The following is a 21682-nucleotide window of genomic DNA, read 5'->3' as shown; positions in this document are numbered from 1 at the left end:
TCTGGCTCCTTGCTTAGCTTCATATGTCATCTTGACATTCACGTAAACATACGGCAATAACTCGCAGGGGAATGAGTTTAGTTAAGCACCATAATATTGAACTTTAACTAGAGCGTCTACATTATAAATAAACCTGTAGAAATGTTTTACAGTGTAAATATTATATTTCTGATGTAAATAAGTGCTCCCTTTCAAGCTTTAGTGACAGCCAGAACTGTATAAAGGAATACTTTAAAGAAGAGTTTGTATTTTGTACCTCTAATGTGGCATTGTTTAATCTTTTCTCCCTCTGTCCCGGTCCAGTCTACTCAGATTGGTTACCTGGCTGGCTCTGTTGTGATTTCAGGCAAGAGTGTGGGAGAGAAACTCCCTCTGTGGGGAACTTTGGGATTTTAGCCTTTGCAGACCATCTACATGCACAAAACAAATATATACTATATAAAAAACAAACGATACAGAAAAGGAACGTCTCTCCAAAAGCATAATAGGGTCTCTTAAAGATAAGAATATTAATGAAGAACACTGTATGCATTTACACTAAAGACAAACTAACACAGTATGTGTCAGGGACTATTAGACTATGTTAAGCAGCTAGTTCTATGAACAGGAAACCTCAAAATCAAGTGTTTTCTGTATAGGCTGCAGGCAATTTTACATATATATAATATATTTGGCAAAAGACAATAAACAGGATGCTAATGCATCTTGCTGGTGCCACTGCTGCATTTATGATACAATTTCATTAGCCTGTTATTTTTGTGCAACACATAAATACAGACTAATACATTTACCTCTCGGTTCTGCTTCTCAGCAGCATCATTTAAGTGCACTAAGTCCATAAATATGCAACTAAAAGTCCTTCCATAGGAACATATGAATAGTAAAAGAAATGTATAACACTAACCTGGTTTGCCATCTCAAATTTTCATAAATAAAAATATAATTGTAATGAAAGTATTTGTGTTCTTTGCACAGTAGGCTAGAAACATTTAACAGCAGATTTATCCTATTAATGTGTTATCTCAGGTTAGGTACCAGGTAGGGATGGGACATGATTGGTATTCTGTGATTAAATAAAGGAGCATCATTTATTGACGAAAAATCATGACTGGAAACTGGAGTGCTATTAAAAAAAAAAGTGTGGAAGAAGTGTGTGTGTGTGTGTGTGTGTGTGTGTGTGTGTGTGTGTGTGTGTGTGTGTGTGTGTGTGTGTGTGTGTGTGTGTGAGAGTTTGTGTGTGAGTTTGTGAGTTTGTGTGTGAGTTTGTGTTTGTGCAGGATGTCTTTGAATAATGGTTGAATAATTCCCAGTAAATATCCAGTAGTATTTCTGCTTGAAATGCCCATCCCTAGTACCAGGAACAGCAGTTGTATGTGATATAAACACATAATTGCATTTTCTCTAATGCATTAACTAATAAACCTACTTCCATGTTACCTCAAAAACTGCATAATGGTCGCCTTGGCAACGAACAGAGGGCAAAACAACTCCTTGAGAGCCATTTTTATGTTCTCCATTACACGTACGTAGAGTAGGTCTGGAGCCAGTGCTCAGGCATGTTTATGGGGTAATGGCCAGTCTCAGAGTACAGTAAGTGTCCTCTGGCTATTGATCCAGGTTGGTAAGAACATGAGCGAGTGCTGGGAAGCTGAAGGCGTGCGCTCAGGAGTCTGCACTGTCCACGCCGCCCTGGCTCCTGGATGTCCGGAGGTGGTCAGAGAGGCTGGAGAAGGCAGCAGACTGGGTGGAACCAGCCGTGCTGCAGAGCGACCGATACGATGACTTTTTAATGGCTCCTCATATCAGTATAAACTAATGAATGTGGCTCTGCGCAGTGAAACCCTACCCGCCGCTTCTGGTTAAAAAGGAATAAAAGAGCGTTGGGGTTTGATGCATCGGCAGGGTGAATGTTGTTATATACAGTAGAGGTCAGGTTGTGATTTCACACAAACATAGCTTACAGTTCAGCTGTGCAAAATGCATGAACTTCATTAAGTTAACATGACTGATGGGATGCCGTGCAGAGACTTGCCCTTTGTGGCAAAAGATCCCGTCTATACAAATAATGCATTGACTGCTAAGCTTTCTTCAAATTCCCCTTTATTATTCTGTATTATAGTGCAGAAGCTACAGTAATGCCTAGATATGGGGCCAGCCAAGGACCCTCCAGAGACTCTGGCAAAAGAGCAAAACCTCATGTGATGTCAGTGGACCTGTCAAAGCAATCTGTTTCCCTCCGCCAGGGGTCAAAGGCCAGGAGACGGAGCTTTCCCAAGCAACATATCCAATACGACTGGAGTGCCGGTGCTGTGCCTCCAGCTATTCCACCTCTGCACCTTCTATTCCTCTGTCTCTCTGTTTATCTTTCTTCATTATCTCCCTTTATTCCTTTTCTATTTTCTCACGTCTTCCACTCCCTCACATCGTTTGTTGAATTCAGCTTTATTAAGAGATGTGCACATGCTGTTCTGACGGCTGCATCCTGCTCTTCTGTCCTTGAGAGCTAGAGTTGGAGGTAAGAGTGGGTTTGTTGTATATTCGTGCATCTCTTTTGCTTGTCCCTGGGCACAACTAGATGAAATGTGCTTCGCCTAACCTTGACGTTGCTCAACTCTCTCTCTCTGCTTTATTTTGCTTTAGAAAAAAAAAGAAATGGCGGACTGGCAGTCCAGTGTGAAACGCTTGGAGTGAGAGTCTGTAATTGGAGGCCCTGAGCAGGGAGTCTTCACTGGATGTCAAGGAGAATTATAGCTTGAGGATATACGAGAGGGGGGGACTCTATTCAAGATGCTGCATAAGTTGTATGCTCATTTTCTTTGTCTTTTCCTTCCTCTCTCCCTCCCTTCTTATTTGAAAGTATAACTGGACTCCATTTACTGATTGAATGAATGCCATGTAAACTATGGGGTGTCTGCTCTACCTTCATTACCACGGCCAGTTTCAATTCAAGCCTTAATGAAAAGAACCTTTGTTTTCACAACAGGGGACGCAATTACTCTTTGTATTTCATAACATTATTACCATCTGAGGTGTGTAGTGATGTTGTGGATGTCTGCATTTAGGCTTTGAGACCCTCAGAGACCCACAGCATTAATGAGCAAGGTCTGGGCACACTGAGTCGTCGGAGCAGTGAAGCCGTTTGCTCCTAAATGACATTTCCTTTGTGAGTACGAGCCCAACATTAGCTCCTAATGTAGCGAGTCCCCCACAGCATTGGCTTTGCATTCATTTTTAAAGAAGTGTAACACTGTGAGAGAGACTTTATTACATTTTATATTACAGAACAACTTATATATATGGATAAGGGCAAAAATATATAATTCCCTTTTTACAGGGTATTGACTTGTTTTTTTACCTTAATCACATCTTCCAGGCACTGGGCCATAGATGGGAGTCTCTGAGGAAGGAATATCGCTGACAGGAAATTATGAAAAAGAATTAATTTGACCTTCGCTTGCAGCAAGAAAAAGAGAGGGAGGGAGAGAAAGAGGGGAGATAGAGGGGAGGGTGGTTTAAGGAGGAAGTGCCTCCACAGAGGAGAGGATCCTAAGAAGAGAGCTTGGATAATAGGCTCTCAGCTTCCAACACACAGGACATGTGACTGAGAGCCCAAAGGAAGGACAGTAGTAACCCCCATGGTTTCAATAAAGACTTCAGAGTACAAATTAAATTTGCCCATAATGTCCTGGTACGATACACTTTTGTTCATAAAAACTGTTCAGTCAGACTTCAAAAGTAAGATTCAGTATGTATTATAAAGGTTTCAACAGTTAAACAGGTATACAATATAATATATTGTATTGCATTCTTCACTTACATTATTCCAAATGTTTCCAACCATTTTCAAACATCGAGAAAAACAGGTTTATTCATCAATTTGCCTGTAATTGTGACCAATTTGCGTTGTGGTAATGTGCCATAAGCTGTTAATACATGACTTTTTATCCAGTTTAAACCAACTTTTTTCAAATACAGTTGTTAGTTCTGGGTTATTCTTAAAGTACATTCAACCAGAGGGTTTTAGTCTTTGGATGATTTTTTTCGGAGAAACAAGCTGAGCCAATGTTTACCTCGTTTTACCTTTGTCCCTACAGTATGTCTGCCGGGGAAACACACATCTCGTGGGGCCGGGGCCTTTAAGGTGAACCTGCCTTATTTATTTGTTGTACCCTGGGTCTGTTTGTTTTGGAAGGCAAGACATCCCTGCGGATAATTAGGCTCCTGACCTCTGTTCAGGCCTATTGGCATTACAAAGTTATCGATTTGGTGTCTTGTTATCAACCAATCAGCAGACTGTAAAATTAAAGGGCACCTATCATGCAAGATGCACTTTTTGATGCGTTTTATACATAAAACACGTGTCCCCGGTGTATCAGGGAACTCACGCAGTGTCAGAAAATAAAACCCTCTCTCTTTTCCTCCGTACCCAAATCTCTAAAAACGGGGTACAACGGAGCTAATCCAGATTTGCAATGCGGACCCACAGCACTATCAGAAACGTTGCTATCAGAAACAATGCCCGACTGTTTTCGACGTAATATGGTCGGTGTTTACATTAGCATCGCTAACACTCAGAGCTAACCTGTACTGGAGAGAGCATGTGTGCGAAGAAGCAGGAAATAAAAAGGAACTCACCTTGTGGTATAACCGGCAAGAGAGAAAGCCTTTGAGCTCCATACTGTTTCAGAAATAATCCTTGATAATCCATGATATGGCATTTCATCACGGCAGTATCTGCCAATAAAATCTCCCGCATAAACTCTGCCCCTCTTCTTTTTTCTTTTAAAGCTTTATACCCAAAATCAGCACTTTTGAAACAGGAAGTGAAATAGAGGGATATGAGGTGATCTGTTTGGTATTTTGAGCAAAACACTTCATAGACAGTAGACATAGACACTTCATGGTTCTCAGCAGAAAACCGATTGACTGTCCACTCCAAGTAGGGAATGAGTCCTTACTCCAAGTGAAGGAGTTCAAGTATCTCGGGGTCTTATTCTCGAGTGAGTGAACAATGGAGCGTGAGATGGGCCGGAGAATCGGAGCAGCGGGAGCGGTACTGCAGTCGCTTTACCGCAGTCGCTTTACCGCAGTCGCTTTACCGCAGCGTTGTGACGAAAAGGGAGCTGAGTCAGAAGGCAAAGCTCTCTGTCTACCGGGCCATTTCCGTTCCTACCCTCACCTATGGTCATGAAGGATGGGTCATGACCGAAAGAACGAGATTGCGGATACAAGCGGCCAAGATGGGTTTTCTCCACAGGGTGGCTGGTGTCTCCCTTAGGGATAAGGTGAGAAGTTCGGTCATCCGGGAGGGACTCGGAGTTGAACCGCTCCTCCTTCGCGTCGAAAGGAGCCAGTTGAGGTGGTTCGGGCACCTAGTTAGGATGCCACCTGGGCGCCTCCCTAGGGAGGTGTTCCAGGCACGTCCAGCTGGGAAGAGACCAAGGGGTAGACCTAGGACCAGGTGGAGGGATTATATCTCTTCGCTGGTCTGGGAGCGCCTTGGGATCCCCCAGTCAGAGCTGGTTGATGTCGCCAGGGAAAGGAACATTTGGGGCTCTCTGCTGGAACTGCTACCACCGCGACCCCGACCACGGATAAGCGGGAGAAGATGGATGGATGGATGGATGGATGGACTTCATACACATGTTTTTTATATATTTGTATATATCTGAGACCTATGCTATTGCCTATAAACAACATTATAGGTGACCTTTAAGTGTTAATCTAGTATACTAGCTGGGAAACGTACAGCCACAATGTTTAGCTCTGTCAAGTTTCTCTGGATCATCAGGCAGTAAACTTGTTGAACTAGTTCAGGGATGGGCAAATGGCGGCCCGCAGGCCGCATGCGGCCCCCACCTCCTCTTTTTGCGGCCCTCAGATTAATTTATAAACAACGTAATTAATTGAAAAAATTTTATCTGCGGCCCCCCGGTAGCCAGTACATCAATGATGTGGCCCCCACCACCATCAAAGTTGCCCATCCCTGAACTAGTTATAAACTTAGAAAAGGACATCCTGTTCTGAGAAGCTCTCCGACTGAAGAGATTTCCTTTATAAAGCCATAAAGCGGAGAGAGATAATTCATTCAGGTGCCTGGAGCAAAGGAACCGGGGTCTACTAAAGCACAACAGGAAAGCTTCCTTCATTTACTGCCTCGGGGCCGTAGTCCCCTAATAAAAGTGGTTTTGAACTTTTTCACCCTACAGTAAGACTTGAATAAGTAATGGAGACTATTGTGTCTGAGAATTATGCTTAAAGAATGACTGCAGCGCTATTGTAATCTTGAGGCAGATTTTAATCACAAGTAATGCCTACACTATGTAGAAAAAACTACCTAGACGCTCACAGAAGGGTTCTTTATTATTCATTGGATCTTTAATGATTGGTTTTACAATTTATCCGATTGATTGGCAGCAGCACTGCCATCATTTACATGAAAGGTACCTGTTTAACAACTCAGAAATACTAGAACAAGTCAAACCTGGATTGGAGCAAACAAACCAACTTCACACAAACTAAGAAAAAAAGAAAAACTGTAGAGCATCTATGTCTAATTTATTTCATAGTTTCCTTGGTTTCTCCTTTAAATTAAACTTTGTTAGAGTAAATGAAGCATAAACAGCGAGCCGGTGTCTACATTCACAGATTAGCGCAATGTACTCTTAAACCTCTTTCATAGAGCTCTGTCAGCTGTGTAATTCAAGTTTCTTTCAGAGTGATGATTTCACAAGCCAGTAATAGCATATTTACTGGCATCGGACTGTTAGTGAAAAAACTCTGAAATGGTTATAAGCATGAAATTGAATACAGAAGAAGAGTGAAATGAGATTTTTTTTTATATGAGGAGTGGAGGATTGCGGCGGCTTAACGGCTTCCAATCTTTGTATACAAGTTAATTCAGGGAGATTCAGTGCAGTCACAACAGGCCTGTACACAACTATGTGAATGGAGAAATGCCATTATCAGGAAAACAACATCATTAATCATAACATTCTCATTCCCCCTTTCTTATAGTTACAAAGCCTACATTTGAAGCTGTCAGAGGGGTTAATATAAAACCATAACTAATTTGCCAGAAAAGAGTAAGATATTTTTGCTTAACACCCTGCCCTCTCCATTTGTTTCTATGGATATTAAATACAAATATTAACTGTGCGACTAACATGTATGTCTCTGACTCAGACATTTACGAGTGAAAATACCGACTTCCACCTGTATCGCACTCCAATCCTCAGTTTTCCTTTATGTGTTGATGTTTTATTAAATGTCCTTCCTTTTCATATTTCACATAAGAAAAGACAATTTCTAAAAGATTTTTTCTGATTTGATCTGTTCCTTTCATTTCCTCCCTTTTGTAATTCATACTGGTCCTCTCACGCACATACATTCTCCCTTTACAAACATATATTTTCACTCTTACACACATACATTCTCCTTTTACATTCATACATTTTCACTCTCACACATATATATTTATACTCACATTCATAAATGTTGCTCTCATATTATCATATTTCAATGCAGACATTCATACATACACTCACATTTATACATTTGTCACTCATGTAGTGGACATTTTTATTATTATCATCCTTATTATTATCCTTATTATATCTTTCATATGTTTAAACCAAATGCTTCTTATTTCCTCTTGTTGTGCTTTTACCATTATTATTCTATTATATTCTCTTATGAGTTTCCCAGTCTCTGCAAGGCCACAGCTGTTTCAGTAGACTGGGAGACTCATACACAGTCACACAAAGTTCCGTTATGTTATCTGCAAGGCCAGACGGTGTCTCATAACAATCTCCCCGTGTGAACAGGGGAGTTATAATATTCCCACTCTTTCCTTATATAATCTCTGCTATTTCATTGTCCTGCGCACTCTCGGGCAGACTTTCCATACTCTGTCCGACCGGTGACAATATATTATTATGTCGTGTATTTGAAGCTTCAAATAAATAACCAAAAGACAGCTTTGCTTGATTCACCATTTATTTGTTTTGATCATTTGACTTGTACTCTCCAGCTGTGTTTGGGCCCTAGATTTCCATAACACTCACACAGTACATTTTGCTCTCATATTCATATGCACTATTTTAACGCTCATATTTATACATTTTGCTCTCATGCACATTCATTCAATGTTTACATTTAATATTATAAATAATATATGCATGTCTGAAGACAATATATGTATGCAAGAGAAGAATGTATGTATGTATGAAGACAATATATGTATGCAAGAGAAGAATGCATGTATGTGTGAGAGAAAGTATAGTGGAAACGGAAGGAGTATGGTTGAAACGGAGGCAGGTCATTATCGCGCTGTGATTGGCTCAGAATGTCGAGCGGGGCGGGCTCATGTTCAGAGCTTCTGATTCAAATCAACATGATGGAGGGAGATGAATCTGTGTACCTATGGACCATTTGTTTTTCTTTATTAAACAAGTAAACGGAAGAGCGTCTGTGAGGCGTTTTTGCTTTTTACCTTACTAAATAGTCTAACGGCCCGTCCACACTACAGCTTCGACAGCTTCAAAAACGGTTTCCAACGCATCTGCCCATTCACTTTGAATGGGGTGACGTCATGTTGCCTCGCCTTTCGCCGGACTGAATTGTGGGTAGCATAGCGGTCCGTCTCCGGCGTTAGAAGTTGAAGTCCGAAAACTAGGTTATATTTAAGTAAAGATTCATAATAATGTGTTGGGATAAAAACTCCAGTTAATTTTAAGCTGAAGGAAGACATGCTTCTTCCCTGAGAGAATTAGCATTTTTAAGAAGTCAGTTAGATTTGTAAAAGCAACACACATTTCTTTGATTATCATTTCTTAAATAATGTCATTTCATTTAGAAAAACTGTTTTCAGCTGATGACATTGATGCCGTTTCTGTGTGTGAACCCAGCGGTCAATAGAAAGCCTGTGTGTGTATGTGTGTCTTATCTTGAGGCATACTTTCAATATATTTTTTAATAAATAATTGGCTTTAAACCACTTTAAAAACAATGACTTATATCAGACTATTTTGTCACAAAACTCCTTACAAAATGTTGAATGTTATTTTATAATAAAGTTATTAAGAATATGTGGAGCATTTTTCCTTTCAACAGTATACAAGTTGTTATGCTAATGAGAAAAAGCGAGCAAAGCGATGTGTTTGCTTTGTTCATTTATGAAGCTTGTTCACTATTTGCCATTATTATGTCAAGATACTAGGCGCAAACAATGTTAACAAGATACTGATGTCACGTGCAATTAATGTCCAAAGCTGTATTTGATTGATATAATCACGTATATTGTCGAACTAAGTGGGTCAGCGTGCTTTAGATTGCTTTTTAGATTGTCGAACAACGTCTGAAACCATCTCCACCCAGCCTTTTTGAAACTGACGAGCATGTTTGCAGTGATTGGGCAAAGATGAGAAGGGAAGCAATATTTCAACTTCTTTATCACGCTCTTTTTTTGTCACTCTCCCTACAGCTAGAGTACTCATGTCATCATTAAGAAGAGGTTTAAGGGAACGGTGGATCTAAGCACCCTGACTCCAAAGGGCCCCTATCAGGTGGACACTCAGAGGCCGTTGTTGTTTGGGTATCACTTTCTATTTGGAGCCCCTCTGTCCACCTCTGTTGACTGTAAGCAATAAGCGATGAGCATCCACTCTCAGCTGTCCCCGTGGCACAGGGAGATAGAGAGAGAGAAAGAGACAGGGGAAATCTAATTATTTCCTCCCATGGCCCAGCAAGCCTTAAAGGTTAATCACTGTCCGTCTAGCTAATTCTGTCTGGGTACACTGCAGTAATTACAACACCTCGCTCCCTCTCCTGCTCTCACATTTCTCTCCATTGTGCACCTTTCTCGCTCCAGCGCTCTGTTCTGCACCTCTCTCTTTATATATCTAGTAGACGCTTCCCTCGCTCTTTCTGTCTCTCATGCTCCATCATGTTTGTCTTCCTATATAGATGGTGCCCCTCTGATCGCTCTCATATACACATTTCCTGTCAATGCCTGGGGACTTTACTTTGCCAGATAATGTGTACCTGCTCTCTTGATAAACTTAGTATAATTCCACTACTTCCATCAACACCCCCTATACCATCACCACTGCTTCTTTAATTCTCGTCGGTTAAACTTAAGCCATTTTTTTGGTCCTTATTTAGATACTTAACGGAACACTTCCTGCCAAGAAAAAAAGATTTCCTAACGACATGGCAAAAAGGCATGGGAGCCTTTTAATGTGAAACATCTACAGGAAGTGTTAGACTGTGGCAAGTGAACAAAGGTAACTCAAGGTGGAATAATCAATGAAAACTGTTATTGAATTCTGGCTTTTATATGAGTGCTTGCAGTATATTTATAGACTATTTAATACAGAAATATTTCGTAAATACAGAAATGCATTTGTGTTCCATCAGGCCTCAGAAGGAGGGTAGAGTAATATAAGGGTTTCCTTTTCTCACCTCGTCTCTTTCTCACTTTCCATTCTCTCCATCTTCTCACCGCCTCTATCTCCTCATCATACCTTTTTGTCACTTACTGTCTCTCTCTTTCCCAACTCTTCTCCCTTTACCTCCTCTTCTTCGTCATATCATCGTCGCTCCTCCTACCTTCCACTTCTCTTCTTTCTGGCTCGGCTTCCTGCTGGTTATAGCTGTATTTCCCTCTAGGACGAGTTGAGAAAGTGCGCCTTGGGCCTGGAAATACTCCACCATTTCTTCTCCTTCCAATTTCTCGCTACCTGCCAAAAGCAACTCTGGAAGCAACAGCTCAGGATACTTTAAATACCTCTGGTTTAATTGCTCTTCCTTTTCTCACTGCTCCACATGTGTTACGTTCAGTTACACAATGGTGATGATAAAAAAACAACTAAAAAAACAACCCAATATCAAATAAAAGTTGTTTATATCCGAGTGAATGTGTTCAATTCCAAGACCATTTCCTCCCTTATAATGAATTATTACTTCCTGTGAGGATTCTTAGGCGTTTATACATAATTAATCACATGCAAAACAGCATGTACATCCAATTGCCTGAACTCAAAACATATACAGTGGGGCAAAAAAGTATTTAGTCAGCCACAATATGAGAGAGGCCTGTAATTTCCATCCTAGGTACAGTACACTTCAACTATGAGAGACAAAATGGGGGGAAAGAATCCAGGAAATCACATTGTAGATTTTTAATGAATTAATTGGTAAATTCCTCGGTAAAATAAGTATTTGGTCACCTACAAACAAACAAGATTTCTGGCTCTCACAGACCTGTAACTTCTTCTTTAAGAGCCTCCTCTGTCCTCCACTCGTTAACTGTATTAATGGCACCTGTTTGAACTCATTATCAGTATAAAAGACACCTGTCCACAATCTCAAACAGTCACACTCCAAACTCCACTATGGCCAAGACCAAAGAGCTGTCAAAGGACACCAGAAACAAAATTGTAGACCTGCACCAGGCTGGGAAGACTGAATCTGCAATAGGTAAGCAGCTTGGTGTGAAGAAATGAACTGTGGGAGCAATTATTAGAAAATGGAAGACATACAAGACCACTGATAATCTCCCTCGATCTGGGGCTCCACGCAAGATCTCACCCCGTGGGGTCAAAATGATCACAAGTCAATGACCTGCAGAGAGCTGGGACCAAAGTAACAATGGCTACCATCAGTAACACACTACGCCACCAGGGACTCAAATCCTGCAGTGCCAGACGTGTCCCCCTGCTTAAGCCAGTACATGTCCAGGCCCATCTGAAGTTTGCTAGAGAGCATTTAGATGATCCAGAAGAGGATTGGGAGAATGTCATATGGTCAGATGAAACCAAAATAGAACTTTTTGGTAAAAACTCAACTAGACGTGTTTGGAGGAGAAAGAATGCTGAGTTGCATCCAAAGAACACCATACCTGCTGTGAAACATGGGGGTGGAAACATCATGCTTTGGGGCTGTCTTTCTGCAAAGGGACCAGGACGACTGATCCGTGTAATGGAAAGAATGAATGGGGCCATGCATCGTGAGATTTTGAGTGACAACCTCCTTCCATCAGCAAGGGCATTGAAGATGAAACGTGGCTGGGTCTTTCAGCATGACAATGATCCCAAACACACCGCCCGGGCAATGAAGGAGTGGCTTCGTAAGAAGCATTTCAAGGTCCTGGAGTGGCCTAGCCAGTCTCCAGATCTCAACCCCATAGAAAATCTTTGGAGAGAGTTGAAAGTCCATGTTGCCCAGCGACAGCCCCAAAACATCACTGCTCTAGAGGAGATCTGCATGGAGGAATGGGCCAAAATATCAGCAACAGTGTGTGAAAACCTTGTAAAGACTTACAGAAAACGTTTGACCTCTGTCATTGCCAACAAAGGGTATATAACAAAGTATTGAGATTAACTTTTGTTTATTGACCAAATACTTATTTTCCACCATAATTTGCAAATAAATTCTTTAAAAATTAGACAATGTGATTTTCTGGATTTTTTTTTCTTCTCATTTTGTCTCTCATAGTTGAGGTATACCTAGGATGAAAATTACAGGCCTCTCTCATCTTTTTAAGTGGGAGAACTTGCACAATTGGTGGCTGACTAAATACTTTTTTTGCCCCACTGTACCTCTTCATCCACATCATTTTGTTTACATTTCCATATTCCCTTCATCAACCACTTTTCTTTCCCCGAGGCACAAGTAGCCTCCACTAACAGGCTGCTTCCTTCTGAGGCCAGCCGCCTAAAGCTGCTGAGGAGAGGTGAGTCGTCGCTTCCCATATCATCAATACAGAGGTGAGGAGAGGATAAAAAGAGCGGCAAAGAAACCACGAGAAGGCTGAGAGTAGCCCTCAGCAAAGTGTCATCACTCAGCTAAACTCTCAATTGCACTCTCTTTCTCTTTCTATTTTCCACTCGCTATAGGGGACCAAAACAGCAGCGGGGGATAGGAGCTGCTTTATTACACTCCAAATGTTTTCCAAGAATTTCGCAGAGTGACAAAGTTCCCTACAATTTGTTTCTCAGCCCCTGCGGCAGAGCCCTGCTTGAGAGTCTGTGGGCAGACGGGCTGCTGCTGGAAGAGGTGATGGAGGAGGGCGGCTGCTGGAAGTGCTGAGGAAGAGAATACGCGAGCTGAGAATCACGGGGTGAGACGGAGAGAGCGAGGAGAGGATGCGGGCGCTGTCGTTAGGAAACGAGCTACAGAGGATGCATTGAGCAAAGTGAGAAGTGTTGACAGTAAAGATATAAGGCCAAAGGGAGAAACCTCAGATGTGCCATATATAGGAACATATGATGCAAATGTAATCACAACTTCGTTGGGTTTAAACAAATTAAAAAAACCTCCACAGTCTACTTTTAAAGCAGCAGTCACATTTGACTACACTAAAGGATAGTTGATGAACTCCTGTAGCCGGCAAGCTAAGTGGGTTGACTTGCCTCGCAGCCCAAAAGCTCCTGTAGCTTATTTGAACTGTTCTGTTTAATTTCCCCTGGTAATGTTTACAATTGTAAAACATTTAATTGAATAAAACAGCTGGAGAATAAAGCCATCTGAGCTAACAAACTTGCCAACAGTAAGATTAGCTCCTTTGCTAACGGGACTCCTCTCTCATAGCCATCTGTAAACCACTGTTCTTTTGTGGAGACGTTTTTTATCCAGAATTAAATAAGCCAAAATAGCTTTTAGTTTGTTCCCCTTTGGCAATCAGAGACCAACATGTAAATGTTCATCAAAGTTGAACTCTACATAAACCATTCGTGCAGACAAATGTTTTGAGATTCCATTGAAATGAATTGATTTCACTGCAAGATTCCAGCGTTTTAAATCACAGCAAACTAGCGGGATAGCTGCGGATACCATTGAGACGTTTGCATATTTAATGACCGTTCTGTGATCACTTTACATCAAAAGATACCCAAAGAAGACAAATCTGTCCATGACTCTTGGAGTTGCATAATCATTTCTGATTCACCACTTCCTGTGAGCTTTAAAACATGCAGTGATTGCCATGACTACAGATGGCATGCACATAAATGCTTCACAGTAAATGGTTTGAATATGTATCAGAATGTGAGATGTCTGTGTCCTTGTGAATAATATTTACCCGCGAGAGAACCAGATACAGTACGTGATCTTAAAACCCTGTGTTGTTTTGACGCTGGTGCAATCAAATTATTATGCAAAATTAGACAAATATTATGATGGAGAAATGTATACATAGTTTTTTATGTATTTAATGATGGACTGAGATTCACAGGGGGAGAACGGGTGCTGTACCTTGTGTGAGGAGTTGAAGGGTCCGGACTTCCTCGCGGACGCGGAGCTGCAGGACCTGCTGCAGTATGTGCTGCCTCTGGGCTTCCTGCATGATGCCCATTCTTTCCAGCTTTCTGTCTGTCAATCTCATCAGAGCTCGCCCTGAGCAGGAAGAAAAGAAGTCTGAAGGTTAAGAGACAGAAGGAGTGGGATTAAATATGCACAGCTAGAGTCACTCTAAAAGGGTAAGGATAAAGCATTTATAGCAGAGTAGGAACAGAGAGCACACAAACAAACTCGAGAAATTACAGCAGCACTAACTATGCAGTGTACGTTGATAGCTTAGCTTTTCAAGGCTGCAACATGTTTTTGACATAAAAGCTAAGTGTTTATAAAAAACCTTTGCCCATTATGTGTATGTCAATTAGTGCTACACACAGCATAACTCAATGTGAAGGACAGTCTCCCAAACCGCAACACGGGTTTCCATAAATATCTGTAATGTATGTCCCTTGAGCAATAATCCCTTACAGCTCCTTCCTTAATTGCAAAGCCTTGTATAAAATCCATACTTTAATCATCCAATCAGTGTCGATGAGGGGGATTTTGGTCAAGTATGGCGTAATTATTAACGCTTGTTACGAGTGGCTTTGTAGCATGTGGGATGGTAAGCAGATAGGAAGATATTCAGGCTAATTACTAGGCGTTCGGTTGGACTCCGGGAGCTCCCTTTACTCTTTTGTCCTGATGACACCCTTGGCAAGAAACTGGCTCTGATTGGTTTCAAGCCAATGGGGAAAGATCCGTCCTGATTGGCTCGTTGAGTCAGCAAGCACTACTATTTAGACATACTTATGGCTATTTTACTAATATGTATTTAGACTGTAAGTGTAAACATGCACATTGACATTGAATTTTATCTCGTTGCACTATCATCGCTACTACCTCTGCTTTTACCACTTATTTATTGTATCTATTTTTTACTGCAGTGAGAGTTGCCAAAGAAATGTTGTTGTACTTTGTATGATGACAATAAAGATATATTCTATTCTATCACAGTGTTCTCTAACATTTTCTCTCTTGTTTTTTTGTTTTCTCTCTTTCATGGCCACAGAATGAAACATAACAAAATATATACAGTTTTTAAATTGGTAAACTTTTGTTTGTGTTCCTTTCTAAAAACAACAACTCAGAGAAAAGGCAAACTTAATAAATGTACAACTCTTGACTTGATTGGACAATCTATTGTCTATCGTTTGGTCACGCAGAGCCACACACTACCATGTTGCTATCACAGCACAAAAGGGAGCAGTTTGGAAAGCTAAGTACCCTGTGAGTGTTGGTGGTATAATCTTGACTGTGTTGGGCCAATGTTCCCGACTTAACAAAAGCAACTCCTTGCTAGGTGTACGGTGTAATGGGTGCTAAAATGTGAAGTACAGTTGAGATGCTTCAACGCAAAATGCCGTTCGATGTACCCATTACATTCAAACTGGGGAGCAAAGTAGAGTCATAAAAGCTTCGTAGAGAAAAGACCATATTTAAATGGCAAGATAGAAAGAATGAGATTAGTAAGTTGGAAAGAAATAAAGGACTGATGAATCGAATGTGGGGCGGAGGGCGGAAAAGTTGGGGGGAAAAGGAAGACGTACAAATTGACTGAAGAATACCGTGGTAAACATGCTGTTATGAGTCTATAAATATTGACCAACCATCACTTGGTACCTCATTCTGTAACCGAAGATAGATCGGCATGGCAACAGAGGTTCACTTTTGCTCTGCGTCAGTAATGTCTATCTTAAATAACGAGAGTATAGGAGATACAACACAGCTCTCAAAGGGTTCAAACAGCATATTTTCTTAGCAATGTATCATGGCATACTTTCTGTAGAGACGTTTGAGCAGAATCAATCTACTTCATCTTATATTTGGCAAGAAGGCAACTAAGGGTGTACACCAAATTGTTGAACTTTTCGTTTATCAACTTTTAGCTGGAATATGTATCATTTGCAGCTGTGGACTTTTGAAACGTGTCACCAGTTTAGAAATCAACTTTTTTTTGTATTAATTCTTTTTTTTTAAAGGGCTTCCAGGACACCAAAACAGAAAATCAGAATGAATGAAACCTGTCAGTTAGAATTGGACATTCATGTTGTATTCAATAAAAAAGGTTTTCCTGTAGATTACCGTAGACCTTATCCCCTAACAGCTTTTAACAAGAAGTGTATTAATGTGGGCAGGTGGATGACTAATAAAAGGAGCTGGTCGGTGACAGCGAACAAACTGCCAGTTCTGGGCGGTGGATGCCAAGGCGCCGTATCAGCGGTGTGGAACAGCTTCTGTAAGGAGTCCAAGCTTTCACTGCCTCGCCCAGCAGTTCTGAGCCATTGGCTTGGACAATCCCACCAAGCCTCAGCCGGGGATCCTTCAAACCACAATTAATACACTGAGCAGTGTAGCATGGCCACGAGGAGAGGACGGAGGAGGAAATTGGTCAAGAGGAAATAAATGAGGAAAGAGAGGGAGAGAAACTCGAAGAAAAGTTGAACGAAATTATAGAAAAATATTGAATCAGCTGTAAAAGGCATCTTGAATGACAAAAAGACCATGACAAGGCCGTGTGGTCGTACAACAATATTATGTCAGCTTACTGCATGGGTAATTCTACGAGTTTCCAGCACTATGACAGCATGATGGCCTCATTTCATGTGGCAGGTCAACACAAAAAAGACAATGGCAAAAGAAGACATGTCAGAAAATCCTTTAAAGGTCCCATGTCATGCTTTTCTGGTTATTACCCGTCCCCTTGTGTGTTATGTAGGTTTGTATGCATGTAAACGGTCTGCAGAGTCAAAAACCCTCAAACTACACCCTGTAGCGAGTAAAACTCTAACAGAGAAAAGACCTGTCTATGCTGCCCCAGAACGCCTCGTTGGAGATTTCTCTTTTTCTATTTGTTTCTTCCGGGAACCGCATGACTTCATGCGGTTCCCGGAACCAAAATGGACCAATCCGCGGAGCTCCTCACACACCAGGATCCCTTGGCGTCACTATCAAATGCAGTGGGGGGACCTTTAGCGTAAATGTTCAACTAACAGGGAGTCCCATTGACTTGCATAGAGCTCCCTGGTTGGTAATAGACGAGTTTGGATCACGGAGAAATGTTCTCCGCAGACCCATTCTCACAGCGTTTATAAACCACACTTATTGTTTTTACTTCGGCTGTGAGTGTTTGTGTGTGCTCAGGATGAGTTTCGCGCTGTCTCGCCGACCCGGAAACCACACTAGTAAGCCAGTATTTTAGACGCTCACTCTGTCCACCCCTCCCTTTACAGCGGAGAAGTTAAAGTAGGCCTCTTGATCTGTTAAATCACTGCACTGTGCATTTGACTTTTTGTTTTGTATTCCATCCACGTACTCTGTGGTCCTGTCACCACAGCTCCTTGTATGTCAGAGTATTGATTGGATTCAGATTTCTCTCATCACTATGACAGCTGACAGAATCTCTTCACTTGTCTTCTCGGCAAAGCTCCACTTTCACAAAATGTCCTTTGAAATGCTAGGCTTATTAAATTTCGGCACACGTTGGATATTTTACCAGTAGAAAGACCACATTACAAGTAATACAGAACCACACCATTTAATTAAAACCAGACATTCTAAAAACAGAATTTATGGCCAGGATTTTTTAATTTCAAATGGCACTTGACACTTGAATTTTTTCAAGAATTATTACCAAATCTAGGCTAAACATTTTGATATGTTTTCAAAATAGTTGTATTCCAAATATTTCATTGTGTGCTCCTCAGAGCAAGGGGGAAGCCATGAATAACTCTGATGAGACCCACAGTCTAGTGCAATTAACTTAGTGAAACTTCAGCTGAACTGCAGGCTGTTTAGTCAGAGAGAGCAGAGAGGACAAGCCAAGCATGTGAAGCCCTCCTTTTCCCCCCAATATTGGCAATACTTTTGGGCATTTTCCAATGTTAGCTAAATAAATCATCAAAGAAGTTCAACTGCACAAAATACATTTTCGAGTTCTCTTTACTTCTAGTCATGAATGTGCCATTCAAATGAGTTGCAACATTGGACCAGAATGGTATTATTCATAAAAAACAAAAACAAAATGTTTCTGTTTGACAAGACTCAGTTGTCCAACATGTTTACTGGGTCAGCTCAATAATTTGCTATGATCCTGATTTACTTTTTGGTATTTCATTGCTGCCATCAGGTGGAGCTTTTGATCAAAGTATACTCTGAAGTGCTTTTAATCAGGTAATGGAGTGTCATTGAGGGAAAACTCTGCCCTTATGATTCTGTATTTTGGTGGCTTTCTGGTTGGCTGGAGGAATTCTTGAGTGGCAGAATGAGCAATCTTTTTCTACAGTAGAAGAAGCCTGTACCGCAATGTCAGGGTGTGTTAAAAAAAACCGGGTTTCAATCTTCTCCTGAATTGAAAATGTGGATATAAATAGGTGGGTTGGGAAAATACTGTCCCACAAACTAACCCACATTCCAGTCTAGCTATGTTATGAAAATACAGCAATAAAATACCTCGCCACCCTTCATCCTTTTTGTCATGCCTCCCAAGCTACCCCCTTCCTCACTGTCACTTTCCTATTCAGGTAGCATCTTGACTACCATGCTGTTCTGCTCGCCCTGGAATGAGGTAAATAATGTCCTCCGCTCTTTCTATAAGATGGTTAGTAGATCAAAGAAGAAGAGCTGCTGCTGGTGCTTTCCCTGAATTCTAAAAACGGTCTCTCCTCCACCAAATTCATATCCAATAATGTTTGAGTGCTATACTTAAAAAAACATGCATTTTATACATTGTTCTGAATGGATTTTCATACCCAAGTCAAATATGAGTCACGCATGTAGACACACATACTTTACAGAATCACACACAAACACATTGTCCCGGGGATTTAGATTAATGAGTGGTGGGTGAGCAGCAGTGTTGGGCTGAAGCAGATTAATCTACAGCTATAGTCTGGCACCACGGCTGTGATGAATGGGAGCTTAAAGTGAATCTGTGTATACACACACACACACACACACACACACACACACACACACACACACACACACACACACACACACACACACACACACACACACACACACACACACACACACACACACACACACACACACACACACACACACACACACACACACACACACACACACACACACAGTCTTTGTAATTCCCTTCACCTATGACAGGATGTTATGTCTCTGAAATCACAGCCAGCAGTCCTTCCATAATGACCATGGAAACTCACACCAGCTAGTTAGCTCCACAGTAAACCTAACAGTGATTTCAGTAATCCATACAGACTCCACAGCGCTGAAATTCCAGAGAGCTGTCTATAGGTTGTTAGCTATGGCTAACCAACAGAGGTGCAGCATAATGATGGGCACACTGAAATAGACCAGTACTGGGGAAATCAGCATGAGGGTACTACTGCTGTGACAAGTGCAGGACTGAGGCTCCTTATTATCGGTGCGTGGGTGTGCGTTTGTGTGTCTCTCTCTCTGGCTGGACTTGTTTCATTACTTCTACTGAACCCTGCTCTCTCTAGGATCATCCTCTGCTACAGTCAGAAATAGCATTAGCATCGGATCACAGGTGCTCAGCGGCAGCAACCTTTTAGCTAGGAACCTATTGCGGTGAGCACGTTGCACGTTGTAACTTCCGGTTGTTGTTGTTTTCATCTCCGGGTATCCCGTGTGCCTGTTCTGTTGCTGATAGCTTATTAACTTAAACTTAATCGATCGTTTTAAAACTCTTGATCACGGCAACTGCCTGACGTTGTAATCACACGTTACTACAGCTTAAGCACTCACAACTCTCCTTCTCTTAGCGACTGTAACTCCACAGTTGCCTACACTCTTTTCGGGTTTGCTAACGGTAGCTACTTTAGCTTGATAGCTAGCCATGGCTCTTTCCCCACCTTCTGGTGCTATTTCCTGCTCTTCCTGTCTCATGTTTGGTTACTTCCCGGCCTCCCTTACTGGTAAGGATACATGTGTTAAATGTAGTATAGTTGTTAGGTTGGAGGCGGGAATCATAGCCATAGAAGCCCGGCTCCGCATCTTAGAAAGTAACTCAGTTAAAGTAAAGCCCATGTTAGCATGTGCGGACCGGCAAAATGTAGCTCCTCTTAGCCGTCCCCCGGCAACTCCCGAGCAGCAGGGAGGCTGGGTGACTGTTCAGAAGGGGCATAACGCGAAACCCGCAGGTCCCCACCAACCCGTTCACGTATCTAACAGATATTCCCCACTCAGCGAGACACCCGCTGAGAAGCCAACTCTGGTTATTGGTAGCTCTATTATGAGACACGTGAATTTAGAGACCGAAGCCTCCACAGTCACATGCATTCCGGGGGCCAGAGCGGGCGACGTTGAGGCGCATCTTAAACTGCTGGCTAAAGATAAACGTAAATACAGTAGGATTGTTATTCACGTCGGTGGTAATGATGTTCGTTTACGCCAATCAGAATGCACAAAACTTAATGTGGAGTCGGTGTGTAGTTATGCTAAAACAATGTCGGACACCGTAATCTTCTCTGGTCCCCTCCCCAATCTGATCAATGATGACATGTATAGCCGCATGTCATCATTTCAGCGCTGGTTGTCTTGGTGGTGCCCAGCAAACAATGTGGGCTTCGTAAATAATTGGACAGCCTTCTGGGGAAAACCTGGTCTGATTAAGAGAGACGGCATTCACCCTACTTTGAAAGGTGCAGATCTCATTTCGGCAAACATTTCAGGGCTTTGTGGACGTAATCCATGACAAACTGGAGTTGAGACCAGGAGGCAGAGTCGCAGTCTTACACGCTTCTCTGCGCTCTCTCCTAGGCAGTCACCCATAGGAATCCCGAACCCAATAAAATACCCAATATTAGCGGTGTGTGTGTCTGCCCAAGGACAATTTAAGGTAAAACCTAATAGAGGTGTCATACATAATAACCTAATAAAAGTAAATGTAACAACTACTACAGTGCAACAAAACAGGAAGATTAAATGTGGTCTCTTAAACATAAGATCTCTAGCATCTAAAGCAATATTGGTAAATGATTTAATATCAGATTATAATATTGATATATGCTGTCTCACTGAAACTTGGTTGAGACATGAAGAATATGTCAGCATAAATGAGGCCACTCCACCCAGCCATGTCAACACTCATATTGCTCGAGGCACGGGCCGAGGAGGTGGAGTTGCAGCAATCTTTGACTCAAGTTTACTTATCAATACTAAACCAAAATGTAATTATACCTCTTTTGAAAGCCTCGTTTTTAGTCTTACGCATCCGACCTGGAAAACTTTGCAGCCAATCTTATTTGTTACAGTGTATCGTGCACCAGGTCCTTATTCAGAATTCTTATCAGAATTCTCTGAGTTTTTATCAACTTTGGTTCTTAAAACAGACAAAGTA

General features: G+C 41.6%; 1 protein-coding gene across 1 annotated transcript in view; it reads right to left on the bottom strand.

Moving 5' to 3' along the window:
* The window catches only part of samd12 (sterile alpha motif domain containing 12), an 88265-nt gene that overhangs the window by 3109 nt on the left and 63474 nt on the right, over nucleotides 1–21682 (bottom strand). Inside the window, exon 4 of the mRNA XM_071204732.1 lies at nucleotides 14257–14397. Within this exon, the coding sequence (XP_071060833.1) occupies nucleotides 14257–14397 (141 nt within the window). The remainder of the gene's footprint in view (nucleotides 1–14256; nucleotides 14398–21682) is intronic.

This window comes from Pseudochaenichthys georgianus, chromosome 11 (genome assembly GCF_902827115.2).
Source record: "Pseudochaenichthys georgianus chromosome 11, fPseGeo1.2, whole genome shotgun sequence".
Taxonomy (NCBI): Eukaryota; Metazoa; Chordata; class Actinopteri; order Perciformes; family Channichthyidae; genus Pseudochaenichthys; species Pseudochaenichthys georgianus.
Note: the sequence above shows the minus strand (reverse complement) of the source record. Positions and strands in the feature narration are given on the sequence as shown.